Raw genomic sequence first — 19,692 nt, 5'->3', positions numbered from 1 at the left:
TGATTGACTGGATTTACCGCTAGAGGAAATCGTCGAGACTTTTTAGACCGTTCAGACTCCGTTACGATCGATAGCCGCATCAGGTAAATCAGTTCGTTAAGGCATGTCCAGACAGAAAAGACTGAATCGTCTAGCGGGCTGTTTAGACCCGTTAAGACAGTGTCAGACCAACCAGACCATGGATTCAAAATTACGTTAAGATGTTGTCAGACCGTGTTCAGTCGTGTTCCGATTTTATTAATTTGGACAGAAAACGGGTAAAACTTTCCCAGTGTTTATCAGGGGTTGCTCCCCTTTTAAGAATAAAATTAAAATTAAAAAGAAGACGGTTTATGTTAACTGAAAGTCTGCCATGCTTTAATTAAATAAAGAAAATAATCAATTCTAATTCATACCCCTTCCTATTTAATTATTTAACATTTTCTATATTAAAAAAAAAACATAAGTGGTTCAAAGTCATACTGCTGCGCAAACCGTGGTGAATTGAGTTTTAAATCAACAGATTGCCGAAATTATATTTAATGATTATTCATTGAATATAAACATATAAAACTTTATATTTAATGGTTTACAAGTGATTGTAAATAAATATTTATGCAATTACAGACTGGTGCTGTGGGGAAACATGTGTAAACTTGACGTTACAGATAATTTGTATACCCTTAAAAATTACGGATGTCGGGATTAACACTTGAAAACGTAATCTAAATATGTTTAATTTATTAAATTGTTGATGTTACTTTTCTTTAAAATAGTAAATAATATGCATTATCATTTAACTTTTCATGTTTTCTATATAAATTTCATTTAAGTTATTATCATTTAACTTTTCATGTTTTCTATATAAATTTCATTTTAAGTTATTGTAAACTTAAGACAGGAAAAAAACTATAACAGTACTATGTATGTCTTTTGTCGTTTTCTGATTATTGTCATAGCATTGTCCGTTCATTTTTGCCAGACTTGTGCGTTTGATTTCCATTTTTTTTTTATTGTGTCTATAATCCAAAAGCCATTTATAAATTTCTTAAATACCAGATAAAGAAGCGTTCGTAAAAAATAAAGATTTAATATTATTGCAAAAGTCTGTGAATTATTGAAAATATGACGTTCCGAAAACACAAGTCGCTATATTTAATGCGTTACATGTGGTGCGCTCTTTTTTAAATACATTTCTGTTAAATAAAAAAAAGTGTAAAAACAGTTATCGGAATCCAGCTGAAAAAAAGGAAAAACGAATATAGTGACTATCTAACTTAATTTTCAAATATCGAATACACAAATAAATCTCTAACCATCAACGCTTGCAATTTGTTTTTACTGACAGGTGTCTGCTGGCATTCGATTGGATACCAGTTTTATGTAGGCGTAACAATTCATCCCATTTATCCAATCAGCTGTCTTGTGTGCGATCTCATGAGGTCCACATAGTTTAGTTTTTTATACATGTAACAAACGAGAAAACTCACGGCCTTATTTGTATAAAAAAAATTAACGAAAAACAAATTTGCAACACATAAACAAACGACAACCACTAAAGCACAGGCTCTTGACTTGGAACAAAAACACAGCCATAAATAATGTGGCGGGGTTAAACATGTTAGCGGTATCTCAACCCTCCCATATCTTTTTTAAATGATATTTCGTCCTAAATATGCATAAAATTTTGCCACTGGACGTTTTGCAATCAACAATCAATCGATAACATTTTGAACTAAAATATGAATTCAACAATTTAGTTAATTTTCTTAATTCGTTTTTGAGCAGAAATAAATTCCATAGAATAGATTAAGTATGTAAATATATGAAAACAGTATATTGTGGTCTTGTGATATAGTTGATATTATCAAATATTGGTTCCATTGTTTGCAGTTCGTCGCCTCCCCACTTGGCTGTAGTCTGCTCTTTGGTTGTTTTGTTGTCTCTTTCATACATTCCCCGTTTCCATTCTCAATTTCATCTTTTTTTTTAAATTTTTATTGTATATGCCAGAAAATGTATTAGACCAGTTTAAATGAAAATAAAGAGAATAAGGATATTGTTGAAGAGAAATTACATTTCCGTGTGGAATTCGCCTCAGGTGTTTTTTGAAGTTTGATATCCAACTTCTTAATCCGCAATCCACAAATCCTCGACAAACTTGTATATTGTATACCATCATGCTCATGTGACCATCAGGGACTGTGATAAATATGTTATGGTTTAAACTCTGTCAAAACCAAAATGATTGAGTATATATATATCTAATTTAAATTCATTCATGCATGCAGTAATACAACAAAATCATTTCTTTTAATTTATGATAGCTGCAAGTGATAACAATTGTCCAATCTTATAGCCATTGTTCATTATAGATAAGAATATAAAAAATAATAAAAATAGTTACTTTAAGGATGTCTGCTGCTCTAATTTAAAATAACAAGGATTTCATGTGGTTGCTTAAAATGAAAACAACTTTGATATTTAAACTAAATAAAGTAATAAATTCTTTAGTCTCGTGTGTAGTTTTCAAAATACGAGACATTTAAAAAATGGCGGGAAAAGGGTTTTCTTCAGACTTTACTATTTGTTAACATTGGATTTGTTTTTTACCCTTTAAACCAAGAAAAAATAACAAGGATTTCATGCCGCCGGATCACTAAATCTGAAATGATCTATTGAACAGATTTATGAAGACAAAAGTGGGGTGTCGTGTAAAAAAAAATTTAATACATTTGGATGGATAAAACCTGAAAAAATCGAAAATATGACAAGAATTCAAAAACATGACCAGCAGACATCCTTAATATACACATTAATTATTTTTTTTCGTATTCTTATTTATAATATAGTATAGTCTAAAGTAATTTGCTACTCTGGAAAAATATTAATTAAGATTATTATTATTTATAATGTTAATAATCCGAAAAATTTAAATAAAAAGAACTTCGATTTCAACCAATGAAATGTCGTACACCATTCATTCACACCATTCCCGATTGCACGTTACACGATCACACCATTCCTCATACACCATTACACCATTCCCCTTACACCATACACCATAGCACCATACACCTTACACCATTACAACATACACGTTTTTTTGGGGAAGTTTACACCACCTAAGGGCTGAAGTGGTTAGTTCGTATAATAAGTCAACGTTTGGTATAAGCCAGGGACTCATGTTTACACCAGGAACGGTGAAAACTATAGACATCCAAAACCTTTGATTTTAAAAACATGGAACAATTTTATTGCCAATCAGCCAATTATTGTACAACTAAATAATATTTTTGACTTATTGGCACTCATACCACAATGCACAACTTCTTATAAGCGTGATTTTTTATTCAGCGTGCGCCACTCGGCACGTGACCAACGGCTTAATGCAAATTCCCAATCATCACAATAAAAAGGGTGAAACAGCTTGTATACTTTGAGCTTTCAAACTAAATGGTAACCCCAACCCCCAACATAGAATGGTTCAAATTTTGAGTTGGAGCCGTTAGACTGCTCTATAATTTGATATAATTTGTCTCGGTGGATCCAGGGGGGGGGTGGGGTTCCGGGGGTTGACCCCCCTTTTTATGGCCGATCAATGCATTTGAATGGGAGCATATACTAGTACTTGGACCCCCCCCTTTTACTCTGGGTTGGGACCCCTCTTTTTAAAATGTCTGGATCCGCGCCTGATTGCAGTACACTGCACTGTGAGTATTTGTTAGATAATCACGCGCGATTTTATCATTTAAAGGAAATGCTTCACGAAATAACTAAGATCAGTTTATTTGTACTCGTAACAAAAAGGAGAAAAGATGGGACTGCCTCTCTTCAATTGTGTCTATTTACCAAAGTAAAATCAAAATTTAATTCTCTGACAATGCACATGGTGATATATTGTATATGTCATTCCAACACTCACACTTGTTCTTTTATTTGTGTGGCTATTTAATGACCATTTTAATTCAAAGCTTGGATTTGCATCCTTCATTTTCCAGTACTCCAGAATATCTACATACATATCACAGTAAGACATTAAAGTTGTGTGTTAAACGTCAATGCGAAAGCAAAAAATCCATAATTTTTTTTAGAGGGCACATGTGTTTCTTTCGTCTGACAGCAGGTATACATCACAGTTATCGTAAATTATAGAAACATATATAAAAAATCGAAAAAAATCATTATTTTTTTAACACAAAACAAAGAAAAGAACTGATAAGTGCGGGTAATCCATGCGCCTTGCCTCCCTGATGTTTCGATATTTTAAAAATTAATTATTCTTTTATCCATTTTAACACGAGGAAACTACACCAGTGAGGTCCATATATGTCATAAACTTACAGCTGGTCCTGAATATGCATGAAGTATTTGCCACTGGACTTTAAACAACCAACAATCAATAACACTACAACTTATAGTATATATAGTTGCGAAATACAAAACGTATATTATAATTTTACAATTAGCCAAATAAATAGAATACAATGATACACACTACTTTATATAACTGACACAATTTAAAGGAATACTCTCTAAACTATACAAGTAGAGAAGCGAACAGTTTCTTTTGAATATTAAACAAACTTCCGAACAGTACATGTTTTTTAATGGTTTTCTATGCGGGGCTCAAATATTTTGCATGGTCTTTTAGTGTTTAGACATATATGAAATTGTAAGAACCTTTAACGTATAATAGTTTAAAATTCGTTATTTTGCTCAATATAAGAAAAAACAAACACATGTATATTAAAAACTGACGGTCAGAAATCACTAGTACGTATATACACAAATTCATTAATTCTTTATGAACGTTTAGCCCTACGGCACCTTTTTATTAAGAATGATGATGAGAGTAATTGTAAAATATAATAGGCATATACTTTCTTACGTTATGGGTCATTGATTTTGTTACCTGTTGACCCGGTTGATTACTAGCACGTGCCATTGAACTCGACCAGTTTAACTAACACAGATTTTGTTTTAAATGAACGCCATACATATATACTAAGTACTATACACATATTATATGAATTAGAAAATAAATATTATAAGGATACAACATTGTTGAATGGAAATGTTTATACGGTGATACTTTAACACGGTCCCGACAGAGACTGAATGCAGTATCATGATCAGCTTTCGGGATCCGGGAAGTCTTTTTTTTAAATTTCCGGATGTCGAGAATATTTTTTTCCAAGTTTAATAGAGCAACTCGCACGAAAAAAAATAAACATAAAAAAGCAACAGCTTCCACGGTAAACTATGACATATATAAACAGATAACGAATAAAAGCAACTGTAATACTTAAAACAAAAATATGCATGTGTTAATTTGCCTCCGCTGCATTTCTGTGGTTTATCTCATTGGCAATCATACCACACTTCCTTAACTTTTTTAGGTAACGTTTAGGATTTTCCGTTACTTTTTAATCTTCAAATACGAAAAACATTTTCACCGGTGTTCACAACATTTTAAGGTTAAATTTATGGCATACATTTTGGTGTGTATACAATAACATCCGTCCTTGCATTTAATTATCAATATATATTTATATAAACTTAAATTTATTGAAAAATAAACAATTATATAGACGAATAATTTATTAGTTCCTCAACAAAACAAGAAAAGAAATAAAGAATCAACAGAAGATTTAATCTTTATTTATCTTTTTAATTAACCAAAATATACTTCAAATTGTAATATTAAAATAAATATACACATATTAATCTAAAATGCGTTATCGAGTAGAAGGGGCGCAACTCGTGGTATCAAAACCGGTATACTGAACGGATCTAAACAGGGTCTGAAAATTTTGAACGTAATTTTGTATCCATGGTCTGTTTTGGTCTGACACTGTCTTAACGGGTCTAAACAGCCCGCTAGACGATTCAGTCTTTTCCGTCTGGACATGCCTTAACGAACTGATTTACCTGATGCGGCTATCGATCGTAACGGAGTCTGAACGGTCTAAAAAGTCTCGACGATTTCTTCTAGCGGTAAATCCAGTCAATCAAGATGTGATCAGACCAAAATGACCGTTTTAGACTGAAATCGTGCTACTAGTGTATATGGGTCTGCCAAAAAAAAAAAAAAAAAAGGACGAGTATCTTAGAGTTGAAATGTCAAAAGCTGTTGAAGATGTCTTTTATTTTTTAATAATAACATCAATAGCCAAAAATTACATGATACAATTACATGTATGTTTCAAAACAATCTAAACTTTTGATTGGCTGAAAATACTGTATAATCACAAGGCATTCCAATTGAGCGAAAATGATGTTTATAGCGAAAAGTCAAAGTACATGTATAGGCCAATACTTGATCAAAAGGTAATTTATACCTTTTCGTGTATACACCGACACAGACGAATATGATATTCAATTCGCCAAAGATATGTGCATCTAGCCGCTTGACGACTTGCATAGATATTTTATTAAACATTTATTTTCAAATTCGACTGAAATTTATTTAATTAGCTCTAAATAGTGTCAGAGTTGATAGAAATACATGTGAAGTATATGTAACAGATAGTTTTGTTTAAAACAGAATTTAAAAAGACATATAAAGAGAAATTAAGTAATGATCAATTTAAGCCGGTAAGGGCCCAAATTTCAAGTTCATCTAACGAAAGATTGTGGACACTTTCTAAACACTTGAGTGTCTATTTCAAATGATTCAATTACTTTATGTGAAAGATTTTAACTGAAAACTAAAATCGCTCCGATTCAAGCTAAAATAGGGAAAATCTATCAATATGCCAAACAAACGTCTCTTTTCAGATGTTTTTGTCAAAACTGAAAGTGGCCGCATCCATGTTCATCCTCAACTTTTATGTATGTAATGTACATGTATTATCATCAAATACAACTTCCATTTCAATATTATGAATGAACACGAATGCGGCCACTTTCATTTAAGGTAGAGACGGACGGGTATCACATGACCTATTATAGCACGTGCATTTTGCGTAATTAAAATCGGTTCCGATTCTTTTTTTACGCAATCCGTAGACAAGATAAACAACAAAATGGCAGACGACCGCGACCGCCTTCGTGTTCGCGGTCGGTTTATTAGGAAAGACAGATTTAAAAAATCCACAAGGATGGACTCTTTAAATGAGAGTGGTAATTTGATTCAATGGGGAGACCATGAATACGGTTCGAGGGGAGAAATGCCATCGGAACCGACAAAAGAACAGACACCGGTATTAGTTGAAAACATTGCCTCGAATGTTACGGTTTCAACTGATATCGGACAGAGTAAAAACATCTCATGGAATGAAGGCAGGAGGGTTGTTGAGTTGGAAGTTCTAGCGGAACAACTCTTCTGCAACAGATGCAACACCCCACTCCATCTGAAGGATATAGTTGGTGAAATGAGGTAAACAATAATTTTCAGCACCCCTTCATTTTTTACAAAACTATGTAAACCATGTGAAGTTTGTAGGAATATGATTGCAATTCACCTTCAAATATGTCCTGCTGTCAGAAATCATTACAATTTTTCTCTCAATCTAAACCCTTGTACTTTGTAGGAAATACATAATTATTTGGACTAAGGCAAGCTATGAAAAATCAAGTTAGATTTGAAACATTCCTCAGTTCCTGGCATGTTATATAGCTAACCCTCAGTATTAAGATATTAACAAATATAATGCCTACCCATGTTAAAATGAGCATAGAGCATGTCATGAAATAATTCATGTACAGTGCAGTCCGGTGTATCCGTGCACCCAAGACTTACGAATTTACTTCATTCAACTGATAAAACTAATAATTGGATAATATTGTGTGAAGAAATTCATAACATACTTTTATTTCATAAAATCTTCTGTTTGCATGTTTTCATTCTCTAGATTTTGTGTAATGTGTGTCTAAAATTAGGGAAACCCCTGTTCTGAGAGTTTCTCCAATGTCCAGTGAGTTCGTGCATGCCTTCCAAAAATAGCTTATTTTAAATAAAGGGAAGATTTTATACTACGAAATATAGCTGAGTTTGAATCAAATACACTGCCAAGGATGCAGAGAAAAAATTATTTCAATCTGATACAAGTTTGACTTAAATAAAACAAATTTTATCTTATGATGTATTTTTTAAATGGAAAATGGCCAAATATGGCAAATCACAGGATTGCAGTTATTATTTAACTCTTGAACTTATCAATTTTGTTCTTTTTCATCCCTTCGGAAGGCTAAAACAATAACAAGAACGATTTTGTTTGTGTTACTGTGTTGATATGACAAAATCAGCTAATGCGCGATATCACGGACCGCGCGGACACCGGGGACTCCACTGTAATTATTTCTTAATTTTTCTATGCTATATGGGTTTTACTCATTTTTTGTAGGCCCTGGCTGACCTAATATCCTGTAGTTGTTAAATTCTGCATCATTTGGTCTCTTGTTGAGATTTGTGTAGATGGTTGTTTTACTGGAAATCATACCACATCATATATAAATAAAATTTTGTTTCTTTCCTCTTCCCTTATATAATGCAACCTATATATATAACTACCCAACAAAAATGTCCCTACAGACCCTACTCAAAATATTTTGTTTTGACATTCTTAATAGAAATAGTTCTTTTCTTTCAAGTCTATTGATAGACTATGATACATGTAGATAATAAAAATGTAAATTTCTTGACATTTTGGTAAACTTCCCTTCATAAATACAACATAAGTTATTTTTCCTACATGAACCTTCAGGTACATTATTGTATACATGTATGCACCTACCCAGTCCCTGTAAATATATTTTTTGTCTGAAAGGGGAAACAACATATATTTTAAGTTTGGCCTCCCGATAAACCAAAATGATGTAAGCTACTGTTCATTATAATAACTATATCAAATTTTTATCTTACAGGTACGGCTTAGGTAGTCTTTTGGAGGTGGCATGTCAGATATGCTCTGGTATGAAACTGGTATCTACAGGCAAGCGGAATGAGAAAGGAGCATTTGATATTAACTCAAAAGTCGCTCTTGGTAAGTGCAAAAAGCTTTAATATTTTGTACTTCATTTATCATTCTGACATGTAAATGTTTCTAAAGTAGTTTCTTTCAAACCCATAAAAAGGGTAATAGGTGTTGAAATTTTGGTACTGTGTAGTCTTATTTTTTATTTACAGTGTTACTTACACCAATGATTTCTAACATGTCTATAAAGCATCAAATTGACTTATGACTTGTTGTTACATGCATCTTTATTATATTTACAATTGTCTGTATTTGGATCACGCGGCCGCCTCTATTGTGCTATTTCGAATAAACTATTGAATTGAATTGAATAAAGCTTACAGTGTAGCTATTACAAATCACTGCAGTGGCTGTACATATGATATATTGTTCTTTCTTATTAAAAACTTGCCTAACGTAAAACTAAGAAAAATATTTCATCTTTCCCAGGACAACATTTTTTATTCTATTTTTAGAACACTATTTTTTAACTCAGAGGATATTTGGCATCTTTCAGAAAAGAAAATCCTATCTTCATAACCTCACTAGCATGACTAGTTAGTAAACAGCAACCAATAATTTATTTTATGTATGGGCTTAAATTGATTTTAAGTAAGGAAGTTTTTTTTTCTTTGTAATTCTGCTTGAACATTAAAAAAGTCATAATGAATTATGGTATTGAGTTACAAGTAGGTAATAGCGCTATCAATTGTCACCTGCTCTTTTATTGATTTGTAATTGATTTGATTGATAAAGATATGTATATGCAGTATGTACATGTAGGTAGTAAAAATTAATAATTATAGTAAATTATAATGATTTCAGCAATGATGCACTCTGGAATGGGTCCTGATCATGTTGTGAATTTTCTCAGCACATGTAACATACCCCCACCTGATCCTAAGACACTGAAAAAGAAGGAGAAATGCATAGCATTGTCACTTATTGATGAGGCATCTGATTCCTGCATAACTGCTAGTGCAGAAGAAAAAGCTATTTCTCCAAGTGATGAATTAGAATGCAGTTTTGACGCTGGTTGGCAAACAAGAGGCTCTGGTTGGCAATATAACAGTAACACAGGTATCAAGTCAACATCAGCAATATTATACATGTAGAAATAGCAATTGAGGAGTTTATTGATGTGTAAATGCTTCTGAGTTGCTTAGAAACTGAATCAAGTCGGAAGGAAATGATGTAAAACATGTGTGATAATTAATTTTATTATACTTCACGTTAAAATGCCATATTTTGATTGGCTAATACGAGGGTGTCATTCTACTCTATCACATAGCTGAGAGGGTGACAATTTTTTTGAATGTTACCCTCTCGTCTAAACCAATAAAAAATCGACAATTTAAAAAACAATGGATTGAATTTACATCAAGTAGTTCAATACAATGCTTAAGTATGTTTTGGATCAAATTTTATTATTTAACTGTCAAAATAAAAATAAAAACATCTTGTTGTTTATGTCTAATACTCGTAACGTTGTTATGTACGTGACGTCATAGAAAATTCTTTTAAAAGACAAAAACGGTAGGACGTTCAGTATAATAAATTAAATAACACATAGCTGAGAGGGTGATAGAGCAGATTGGTACCCCTTGAAAAAGCATTGTCAGACAATGTTTTCTCGGGGTACCAATCTGCTCTATCACCCTCTCAGCTATGTGTTATTTATATACTGTCACCTTTACACATCAATAAACTTGTCCAAAATAACTATTTAGGTTTCAACTATGAAAATAATTGGTACATATAGGTTTACCACTGTCCCTCTGTATATATGTTTCCTTTCCTCACGATCATGGTTAAGTTTTTTTGTTTAGGGTCATATTCAAACTACTTTACATGGTAGACCAATATACTTGTTCAAAAGATTTTCCATAGGAATAACTAGTAGAACTGTACATTTGGGTTCACTAAAATATAGGCCATTCTATCCTACAGGAATCTGTTTCTGTTAAGTATTAAAAAGAAGATGTGGTATGATTGCAAATGAGACAACTCTCCACAAGAGACAAATCACAAAGAAATTAACAACTATAGGTCACTGTGCAGCCTTCAACAATGAGCAAATCCCATACAACATAGTCCACAAATGGTCAAGAAATGACAGTGTAAAACAATTCAAACCAGAAAACTAACAGCCTAATTTAAGGTCCAATTCTCAGCAACTATTTTATTTCAATGAACTTTGGTAATAAGTTAGATTTTGATATTCTAACAGAAACAGATGTCAGATGTACCCGCTATATTGGAATTTTTAGGTTTATTTGCAACTTACGGCTCAACAGCCAAAAAAGCTAAGCAAAACTCATATTTACATCTGTGTCATATATTTTTTAAAGAAATAATTCATGGGGCTTCAATTAGTTCAATATATCAAGATTTTACCATGGGTTGGCCGGAACTTGGCCCTTATGACCAATATTTTAGCGAGGTGTAAAATGTTGGCGTAAAGGGACAATGCATATGACGTGGGAGTAAAATTTCAGACATTATTCATGTATTTTCATTTTTGAATATAATTATCAGAAACTGTTTTTAACCTTTTCTAATGTGCATAAGAATGACATGGACTTTGTATTTTTGTAGGACATTCCAGTCTAGTTGGTGTAAAGACTGGTAAAGTTCTAGACTATGATGTAAGAAGTAAACTATGCAGTATATGCCAGCATCATTTGGGAAGAAAGGAAACAGTTCCAAATCATCAATGCAACAGTAATTGGCATGGTACACAAACAACATTTTTTTTTAAATGTCTTTTTCAAGCAAAATCCAATAACGATGATTTAGGTTAATCCAGATTTCTGTGAGAAGGTCTCCTTATCCAGGATCTGTTTTAGTTTATGCAAATTCATCATTCCAACAACAATAAGAATATCACAAGGTGTGACCATGACTAGCACCTACAGACAATTTTTTATAGCGAACACTCAAAATGGCAATTGTCCTATAGTATGCCCGCCTCTAACAACTTTTGTCCCCTATATATCTGGAGAATCATTATGATTTCATACATTGGTTTTAGTTGACAATTAATGTCCATAATGGTAAAGATACAAAATATTTTCCACTCATAATTCACAGCAGGCCCACAAAGTTTCATCTGAATGAGTCTAGTTTTAATTATAACAGTTACAAAAAACCCAACTTTTTTTTTTCATTGAAAAAAGGACAATGATATTTAGTTTATGGTTGCATAGTCATAACACCGCCTTATGGCTATGCGCTCACAAACCAAGTATGTATGTTGACCATATCCCAACAGGGGCAGATCCAGCCATTTTAAAAAGGGGTTGGGGGGATTCCCAACCCAGGGCAAAGGGGGGGAGGGGTTCCAACTATATGTCCCCATTCAAATGCATTCATCGTCTAAAAAAATAAGTGGGGTTCAAACACCCTGGATCTGCCACAGTCATAATGTCAAACAACTATATAATTTTTTAAGTTACTTGTAAAAAAAGGGAGATGAAATATGTTTCAGTCATCTTAAATAGTTCTTATGTAAGTAATTGTAGTATTTACAATGTCCTTTTTTGTTACAGGATCAAGTAAAGCCATGGAGCCTGACATGGCTTTATCAATGGTTACTAGGATGGACAACAGAGGGTGCACAGTCGGCATAATTCACGCAGACAATGACTCTACAACATCATCCAGGCTAAAGCAAAAGTTTGCAAACATAAAAAAAAGAGACGATAAAAACCATGTCAAGAAAAATCTGTCGAAACAACTGTATGCAGCAGCAAATAAGTACAAAGAGCTGAAGGGGAAAGGAGTCATTCCATACATACTTAGATGTTATATGTATGCCATAAGTTCAAACCAGTCAAAGGAGAATGATCTTTGTGAAAGATTAGACAGTATAGTTCCTCACCTATTTGGAGACCATTCAGGCTGTTCTGGGGATTGGTGCACATATTCCAAGCAACCAGAAACTTACAGGTTTAAATTTAACTAAATTTAAAGGATGTTATACATATAAAAGAAAGTCTTTTAAATGTTTTTATTATGAGTGATATTATGTCAGAACAAAATTTAAGTTTGGGAGCTGTTCTCATATTGCTATTTCAAATGCTGACAACCAATTTTGTCATAAAACTGCAGAAAAAAACAATATACAATAAAACAAGTACATCCTCTCATTCTATAAAGCAAATAAAATTCCAATAATTTTTTTTTAAATAATGAAAAAAAACCGTTGTTTTCAGGTTAGGGCTGTTCCAGAAAATACTATGCCCCCCCCCCCCCCCACACCCTTTAGTACCCTGTACACCCTTCGGCTCTGCCTCAGGGTGTTAAAATATCCTTACTACAGATATGAACTTAGATAACTTATGGTATAGCATCATTAACTAGGACCTCCTAAATAATTTACAGACAATAAAATGACTTGTAAAGATTTCTTGAAGAACAATTTTTCCTGGAATTAAACAACAATTGTGTTGTATTTGAATATACTAGTATACTTGCTAATGGACTATTCCATCCGTGATATTATTATCACAAAATTAGTTTTCCGGTAACATACATGTAAAAATTGAAGACCAAATATTCAAATACAACACAGTTTTTGTTATGCACATTTACTCTTTATTTTTAAAGAAATTTATATATTTTATAATTTTGAAATGTTATCTGCTGCACAGTGCAAAAAACTTCATCCAACAGGTTCTTCATCAGTTTAACCCCCTGAGGAAAAGGTGAGGTTGTCCAATCAAAATCCTTGTTATAAAAAAATGCATTACAATTCATAATGAATAACACACAGTTCAGCAGCTTAAGGAATATTCAACTATGTAACTAAGTGGTAAATAAAATTGTACAGTTTAGATCTATTTGAAACATTGCCATAAATCAACATACATATAAATGTATGACATTTCAACTATTTTCTTTTTTATCATTTCAGATATAAACATCTCCCAAAAGGTGAACCATTGTCAAATGAAAACCTGCGTAAGCAATTAGAGACAATGACAGAAAATTACAAGAAAAGATCAAGCCAACTTGTAGATTTAGGCTCAACACAGAGCAATGAAAATTTCAACAATATAGTGGCAAGCAAGGCTCCAAAAAATAGGTCAGTAACTAAAAAAAATTGATTATAACCTTTCAGTAACATCCAGCCAAACAAACATAGCAATAAAGAATAGAGGTCTTTCATTTTTGAAGGGAGATGATTGCTGTTTGTCCTTCAAATGAAAATTGACTATTTAAGAATTTTTTATCTAAATTAGCAGAATTCTATTTTTAAACTATGATCAAATGTAAAACAATCCTTCATTTTGATAGCATTGTATAAACAAAAAATAACCAACAGTGCAAACAGTTAAATATAAACTTAAGTTTCATTTTATTAAATTAAATTGTGATATTAGGGGGCAGGGAATGGCAGGTGGCAAACTCCAAAACCTCAAAAGATATAATTTAAAAATTCAAAAACTGATATGAGATCTTATGAAACAAAAGTATACATTTCAAAAATATTTGAAGAGTTATTCCCTCTGAAAAGTTTTATAATAATTATTATACCCCCCCTCCGCTTTGAAAAAAGGGGGTATACTGTTTGAACTCTGTCTGTCCATCAGTTTGTCTGTCCGTCTGTCTGTCAGACCCATGAATATTTTTCGTTACATTTTACTTAGGAGCTACAATACAAGGATTTCTGAAATTTAGTTATAGGTTTTATACAAGTCTGCTATACTGTGTGAGGCGTTTCCAGATTCATCACTTAACAACTTCCTGTTTACCGAACACTTGCATATTTTTACACTATTAAAATTATCCACTTGCAGTGGTGGTATCATCAGTGAGTAGTAGCTCGCAGTTTCACTTGTTTTAGCTAGTTTAAATTTCTGACAGCTGCTTTACAATATTAACTTTAAAATGACTGAAATTTGTGAAATTTCTTTTTGTAGATCATATGGTGGAACCAGCTCATTAAAAGCAAGAGTTTCAGCTGCAGTTCTTCAGAAGAATGAAGGTTATACCTGGGTTAACAAGGTATTGTGTTACAGCTTATATATTATAAATAATGTGTATTTCCTCTTTCATCTTACCCCATGTAACATAAACATAGTATAATGGTTGTGACCTGTCAATTTAGGTTTCTCAACAATAATTTAAAAACTGATACAGTGATTTTTGCCAAATTTGATGCAAAGGTGAATGACCTTACAAAGGTGATCAATTTCAAATTGGAAGTTATTGTATTTTTTTAATCAACTTTTTCTTAGCAATGTTTGTCCACACATACCCTGGTAAATGATGTTAATTTGGTTTTTAATTGTTTGAATATAAAGCAGTGTGTGGTTGACCTTCATGCGACCCGATCTAAAGGTTAAATATAGAATTTAAGGGGATGGTTATGTTTTTTGTCATCTAAAACATTTCTCACTAGTTTACCTTGTTTTAGGTTAACAAGAAAGCATTGTTGTCACCAGGCACAATCTCTGTAAGAGTTGGACAGAGGATTGACAGAAAGAGACTCTGGCAAAAGAAGAATAGCTCCTCAGTTCTTTTCAAACGTGACAGATTTAAAAGAAAGGTAAAACTTCATGGCATATAATTAGTCAAATTAATGACAGCCATATAAATAAAAAACAAAGGATATGGGATATCAAGTACATTTACAACAAAAGACACACAAAGCGAAGGAACAGCTCTTTTATTGCGATTCTTCATCCCAAAGTTACACTAAAGCCTCAACACGGACAAAATTCTCACCTCACTGCAAATTATTTATAATTTGTATACCCCTGCTTTAAAAAAGGGGGGGGGGGTATACTGTTTACCCTCGGTCTGTCCTTCCGTCAATCTGTCAGTCAGTCAGTCCGTCCGTTCCCATGATTATTTTTCGTCGCATTTTTCTCAGGAACTACAATACAAGGATTTCTGAAATTTGGTTTCAGGGTTTATCTAAGTCAGCTTTACCTTGTGATGCGTTTTCAGATTGATCACTTGTCAACTTCCTGTTGACCGAACACTTGTATGATTTTACACATGATAGCCAAGTTGAAAATTTTCATCACATTTTTCTCAGGATCTACAAAACAAGGATTTCTGAAATTTGGTTTCAGGATTTATATAAGTCAACTATACCGTGTGATGCGTTTTCAGATTCATCACTCAACAACTTCCTGTTTCCCGAACACTTGCATATATTTACACTATTAATATTATCCACTTGCAGCAGGGGAATCATCAGTGAGCAGTAGCTCTCAGTTTCACTTGTTAATAATACATACATATATGATTGAATTCTAAAATTGGAGACATATTTAGCCTGTTTCTCAGATATGAAGTGCCTTATTAGGTCATCAAAATTTTTATTTATCAGTGCAGTACCCTCTGCTGTATAAATACAGGTATATCGATCTCGCTTCCACAAAATGTTTTGAAGTGATAATTTCAATGTGGATAGGAAAGAGGGCTAAGAATAGGTGGTGTGTGTCTTTAAAATTGAGTATATCAACTGTTGTACAATTGAAAGCATGATGTGGCATATATAAATATGCACTTGAGTCAATTTCAACATAGTATTCATTGAATAATAATACATTGCTACTATTTTGTTGAGTGTATTTTCTGTGGTATATTATTTTATTTTATTATTTTTATAACACTTGTTATATATCTTTTATTGTGTGTGTATTGCATATGTTATTGTTTATAATAATATTGTCTGTATCATATGCCCTCCTGGGGCCCTAATTTGGAAAATAAATATATTCCATTCTATTCTATAAGAGAAGTTATCTCAATAATGATAACACCATAACTTTAAAATATATAAGCACAGGGACATGGTGAAACTTACGTGAATTTTGTTAAATTGTAAAAAGGGTAAACTATAATATAAATTGACAAAGACAATAGAAATTGCAATTTTGCCAAAAAATAGAAAACAAGATGATGAAAGTTGAAAAGAATGATATGGTTATTAAGAGTTATAACCCATTTATTTTACAAAGTACATGTAACAATACAACCAGGTATAAACAAAAACAAAAAATATGTTCTTTTTGTCTTTTTCTAGAATAAGAAAACCTTTCAACAAATTAAGGCAGCTGTTATAGAAGGAGAAACATATCAACCACAAATTGAAGAAAATGTGTCGGTAAGAGACATTGAAAAAATTCCAACAAAATATTCTTTGGAAGGCATAGACAATTATGTTGTTTTTGATTTAGAAACAACTGGGTTATCAAGAACCTCTGATATTACACAAATATCAGCATATGATGGGACAAACATGCTAAATCTGTATGTGTCTCCACGACAATCTATTTCATCAAAGGCCAGTGATGTTACCGGTATTACTTTCTCTTTTGAAAGAAACCAAATGTATTGCCATGGTGTTCCAGTTGAAAGTGTTTGTATTAGAACAGCCTTACTTCAACTAATTGAAATGATACAAAAAAAATCTCGTCCTGTGCTTGTTGGTCATAACATCCATTCATATGATGTTCCTGTACTAAGAAATTTGTTGCACGAGTTTAATCTGCTGAGTTCTTTTGATGACCTAATTTATGGATGCATTGACACTTTGAAAATTGCAAAACGTGAAATACCAAAAGCTGATGTTCTAAATTATAAGCAGCAAACATTAGTTCAAAAGTTTCTGGAGATTGTTTATGATGCTCATAATTCTGAGGAGGATGTTAGAAGTTTATACAAACTGTTCCATCTGAAGCTGAAACAGACATGTTCTGGAAAGGATTTATTTCCATTTAATTATTTGTCAATTGTAGAGGGTTTTTCTAGTGTCATTGTTAAAAAGATTATTTCTAAAGACACTGCAAGGAAACTGTCCTGCACAGGTCTCAACCTTCATCACCTGGAACTTGCTTACAAAAGAAACAATGACGATGGCGTAAAATCCATCATGCAGGAACATGGTTTGAAAGGGAAAACAGCAAATGTATTCAAGAAGTTTTTTTCTGAAAAAGAGGAATAGACTGTAAATGTGGTTAAAGACTCATAAATTTCATATTTATATGCTATAATTCTATAGAAAAACTGGTTATGCCTATCTAAAAATCTAATCTTTTGAAACAACCCTTGATAATAGTTGATTATGATTAAAGTGAAGTTTTTACTAAATTTTGAGTAACCAAAGAGTAATCACACTTAAAATATATATAAGAATTAGGGATTTGTTATAAAATTGCAGCATCGTTTAATAATTACTCTGTCTGTATGTCTGTCACAGTTTCCTTTTCTGTACAATAAATCAAGTTTGCCTCGACAGAGTGAAAAAAAATAATTCACAACAAGTAAAGTATTTTCCTGTCAGAATAAATATTTTCCATTTAGTCAATAATGGTGGATAACTTCCTGAAGCCTGACGGATTATTTCTCATATAGATTTTTATTTTGATTGACCAATTTTTCATCAGATCATTATGAACTTTTATACAAAAGTAGGTGCTATTGTAACAATATAAGTCCATAGTTATCAAAGTTATCAACTGATTCTTAATAAAGGGGAGATAACTTTAATTTATATACATAAACCAACATAATAAGCATTAGGCTAGGCCATAAATCAGAAATGAGGGGGACTCATAAGGTCTTATAAAAGTAACAATATTGTCAGTTCCAATGCTTTACCATCTTGCCCCATCCCCACCCCACCATTTTTTCCACATTTTTTTTTAAAGATTTGTTGTAGCAATCTGATCTATGGGCAAAACAATTGTTTTATATGAAGTTTTAATGGAATATGTTTTTTTAAAGATTGCAGTTTTCATGAAATTGGACAAACGTTTCAGTGAGTCCCTTGGAAACTGAATCTGCCCCATATTTATTTTTGAGACTAAACACTTTTGCAAGTTTAATCCACATTCTGAATGACATGGATATATATATGTTGATATTATATTATCATACTTCTTATATGATTTGCATAATCATGATAATAGAGAATACTTTTATAAAATTGGTTGAAAGGACCTCCAGTAGTTGTTCATGAAGTTGTTTATTTCTCGATAGAGGACGTTAACCAAACTTCTATTTGTAATCAATGAGGCTAGAGTACATGTAACATAATCTGACTCAATGTTAAAACTATTTATTTGAATACAAACACAAAAAATTCCTTTGATGATCATAATAAGACTTTTAGTGACATGGAGTACATATTTTTGCATGAACCAACAAATTAATTTATGTGCCTGGCCAATTCAATGACACAAATATACTACATGTATTACCCTATTATGGTGATAACGAGTGTGGATTTTTTTTTGTTTTTTTGCCAAAATTAAAGAATAATATTAAGGATTAAACACTTTTTTACAGGAATTTATTGGTTAATAAACTGGACCAAGTCACTCACAAATATATTTTCAGAGAATGCAGTTTTCATGAAATTGGACAAATGTTCTAGTGAGTCCTTTTACAAGAGTCATCCACATTCTCATTCTGGATATGTATTGGAAATTGATGTTATATTATCATAATATTTTGATAAATAATACAGTTGTTTGTTTTATATTATTGAGACATGGTCCGTCTAGATCAAAATCAATTGTTGTCTGTAAAATGTCTGCTCTTGAGTTTTGTTTACATTTATAAATGTGGATGGTAATTACAAAAAAAATATGATGTGAAATAAAATTTATTTTACATATATATTTTCTTTTTTGCTACATCATTAAAATCATGAACAGTGATTTATGTGTATGTTGATTTTTGCACTTCCAAGACTTTCACAGCAATCATTCAGATCAAACATTAC

The 19,692-nt window shown here is 32.2% G+C and overlaps 1 protein-coding gene across 1 annotated transcript; it reads left to right on the top strand.

Moving 5' to 3' along the window:
• Nucleotides 1-6,944: 6,944 nt before the first annotated feature.
• On the top strand, nucleotides 6,945-17,907 carry LOC134717530 (uncharacterized). The gene is made up of 9 exons (XM_063580020.1): nucleotides 6,945-7,363; nucleotides 8,851-8,969; nucleotides 9,765-10,019; nucleotides 11,538-11,675; nucleotides 12,491-12,890; nucleotides 13,858-14,028; nucleotides 14,867-14,951; nucleotides 15,364-15,495; nucleotides 16,987-17,907. Exons 1-9 carry the CDS (start codon nucleotides 7,011-7,013, stop codon nucleotides 17,905-17,907), a joined length of 2,574 nt encoding a protein of 857 aa, XP_063436090.1. The 5' UTR covers nucleotides 6,945-7,010.
• Nucleotides 17,908-19,692: the final 1,785 nt, after the last annotated feature.

The sequence above is a fragment of the Mytilus trossulus genome, chromosome 5 (genome assembly GCF_036588685.1).
Source record: "Mytilus trossulus isolate FHL-02 chromosome 5, PNRI_Mtr1.1.1.hap1, whole genome shotgun sequence".
Lineage (NCBI taxonomy): Eukaryota > Metazoa > Mollusca > Bivalvia > Mytilida > Mytilidae > Mytilus > Mytilus trossulus.
Note: the sequence above shows the minus strand (reverse complement) of the source record. Positions and strands in the feature narration are given on the sequence as shown.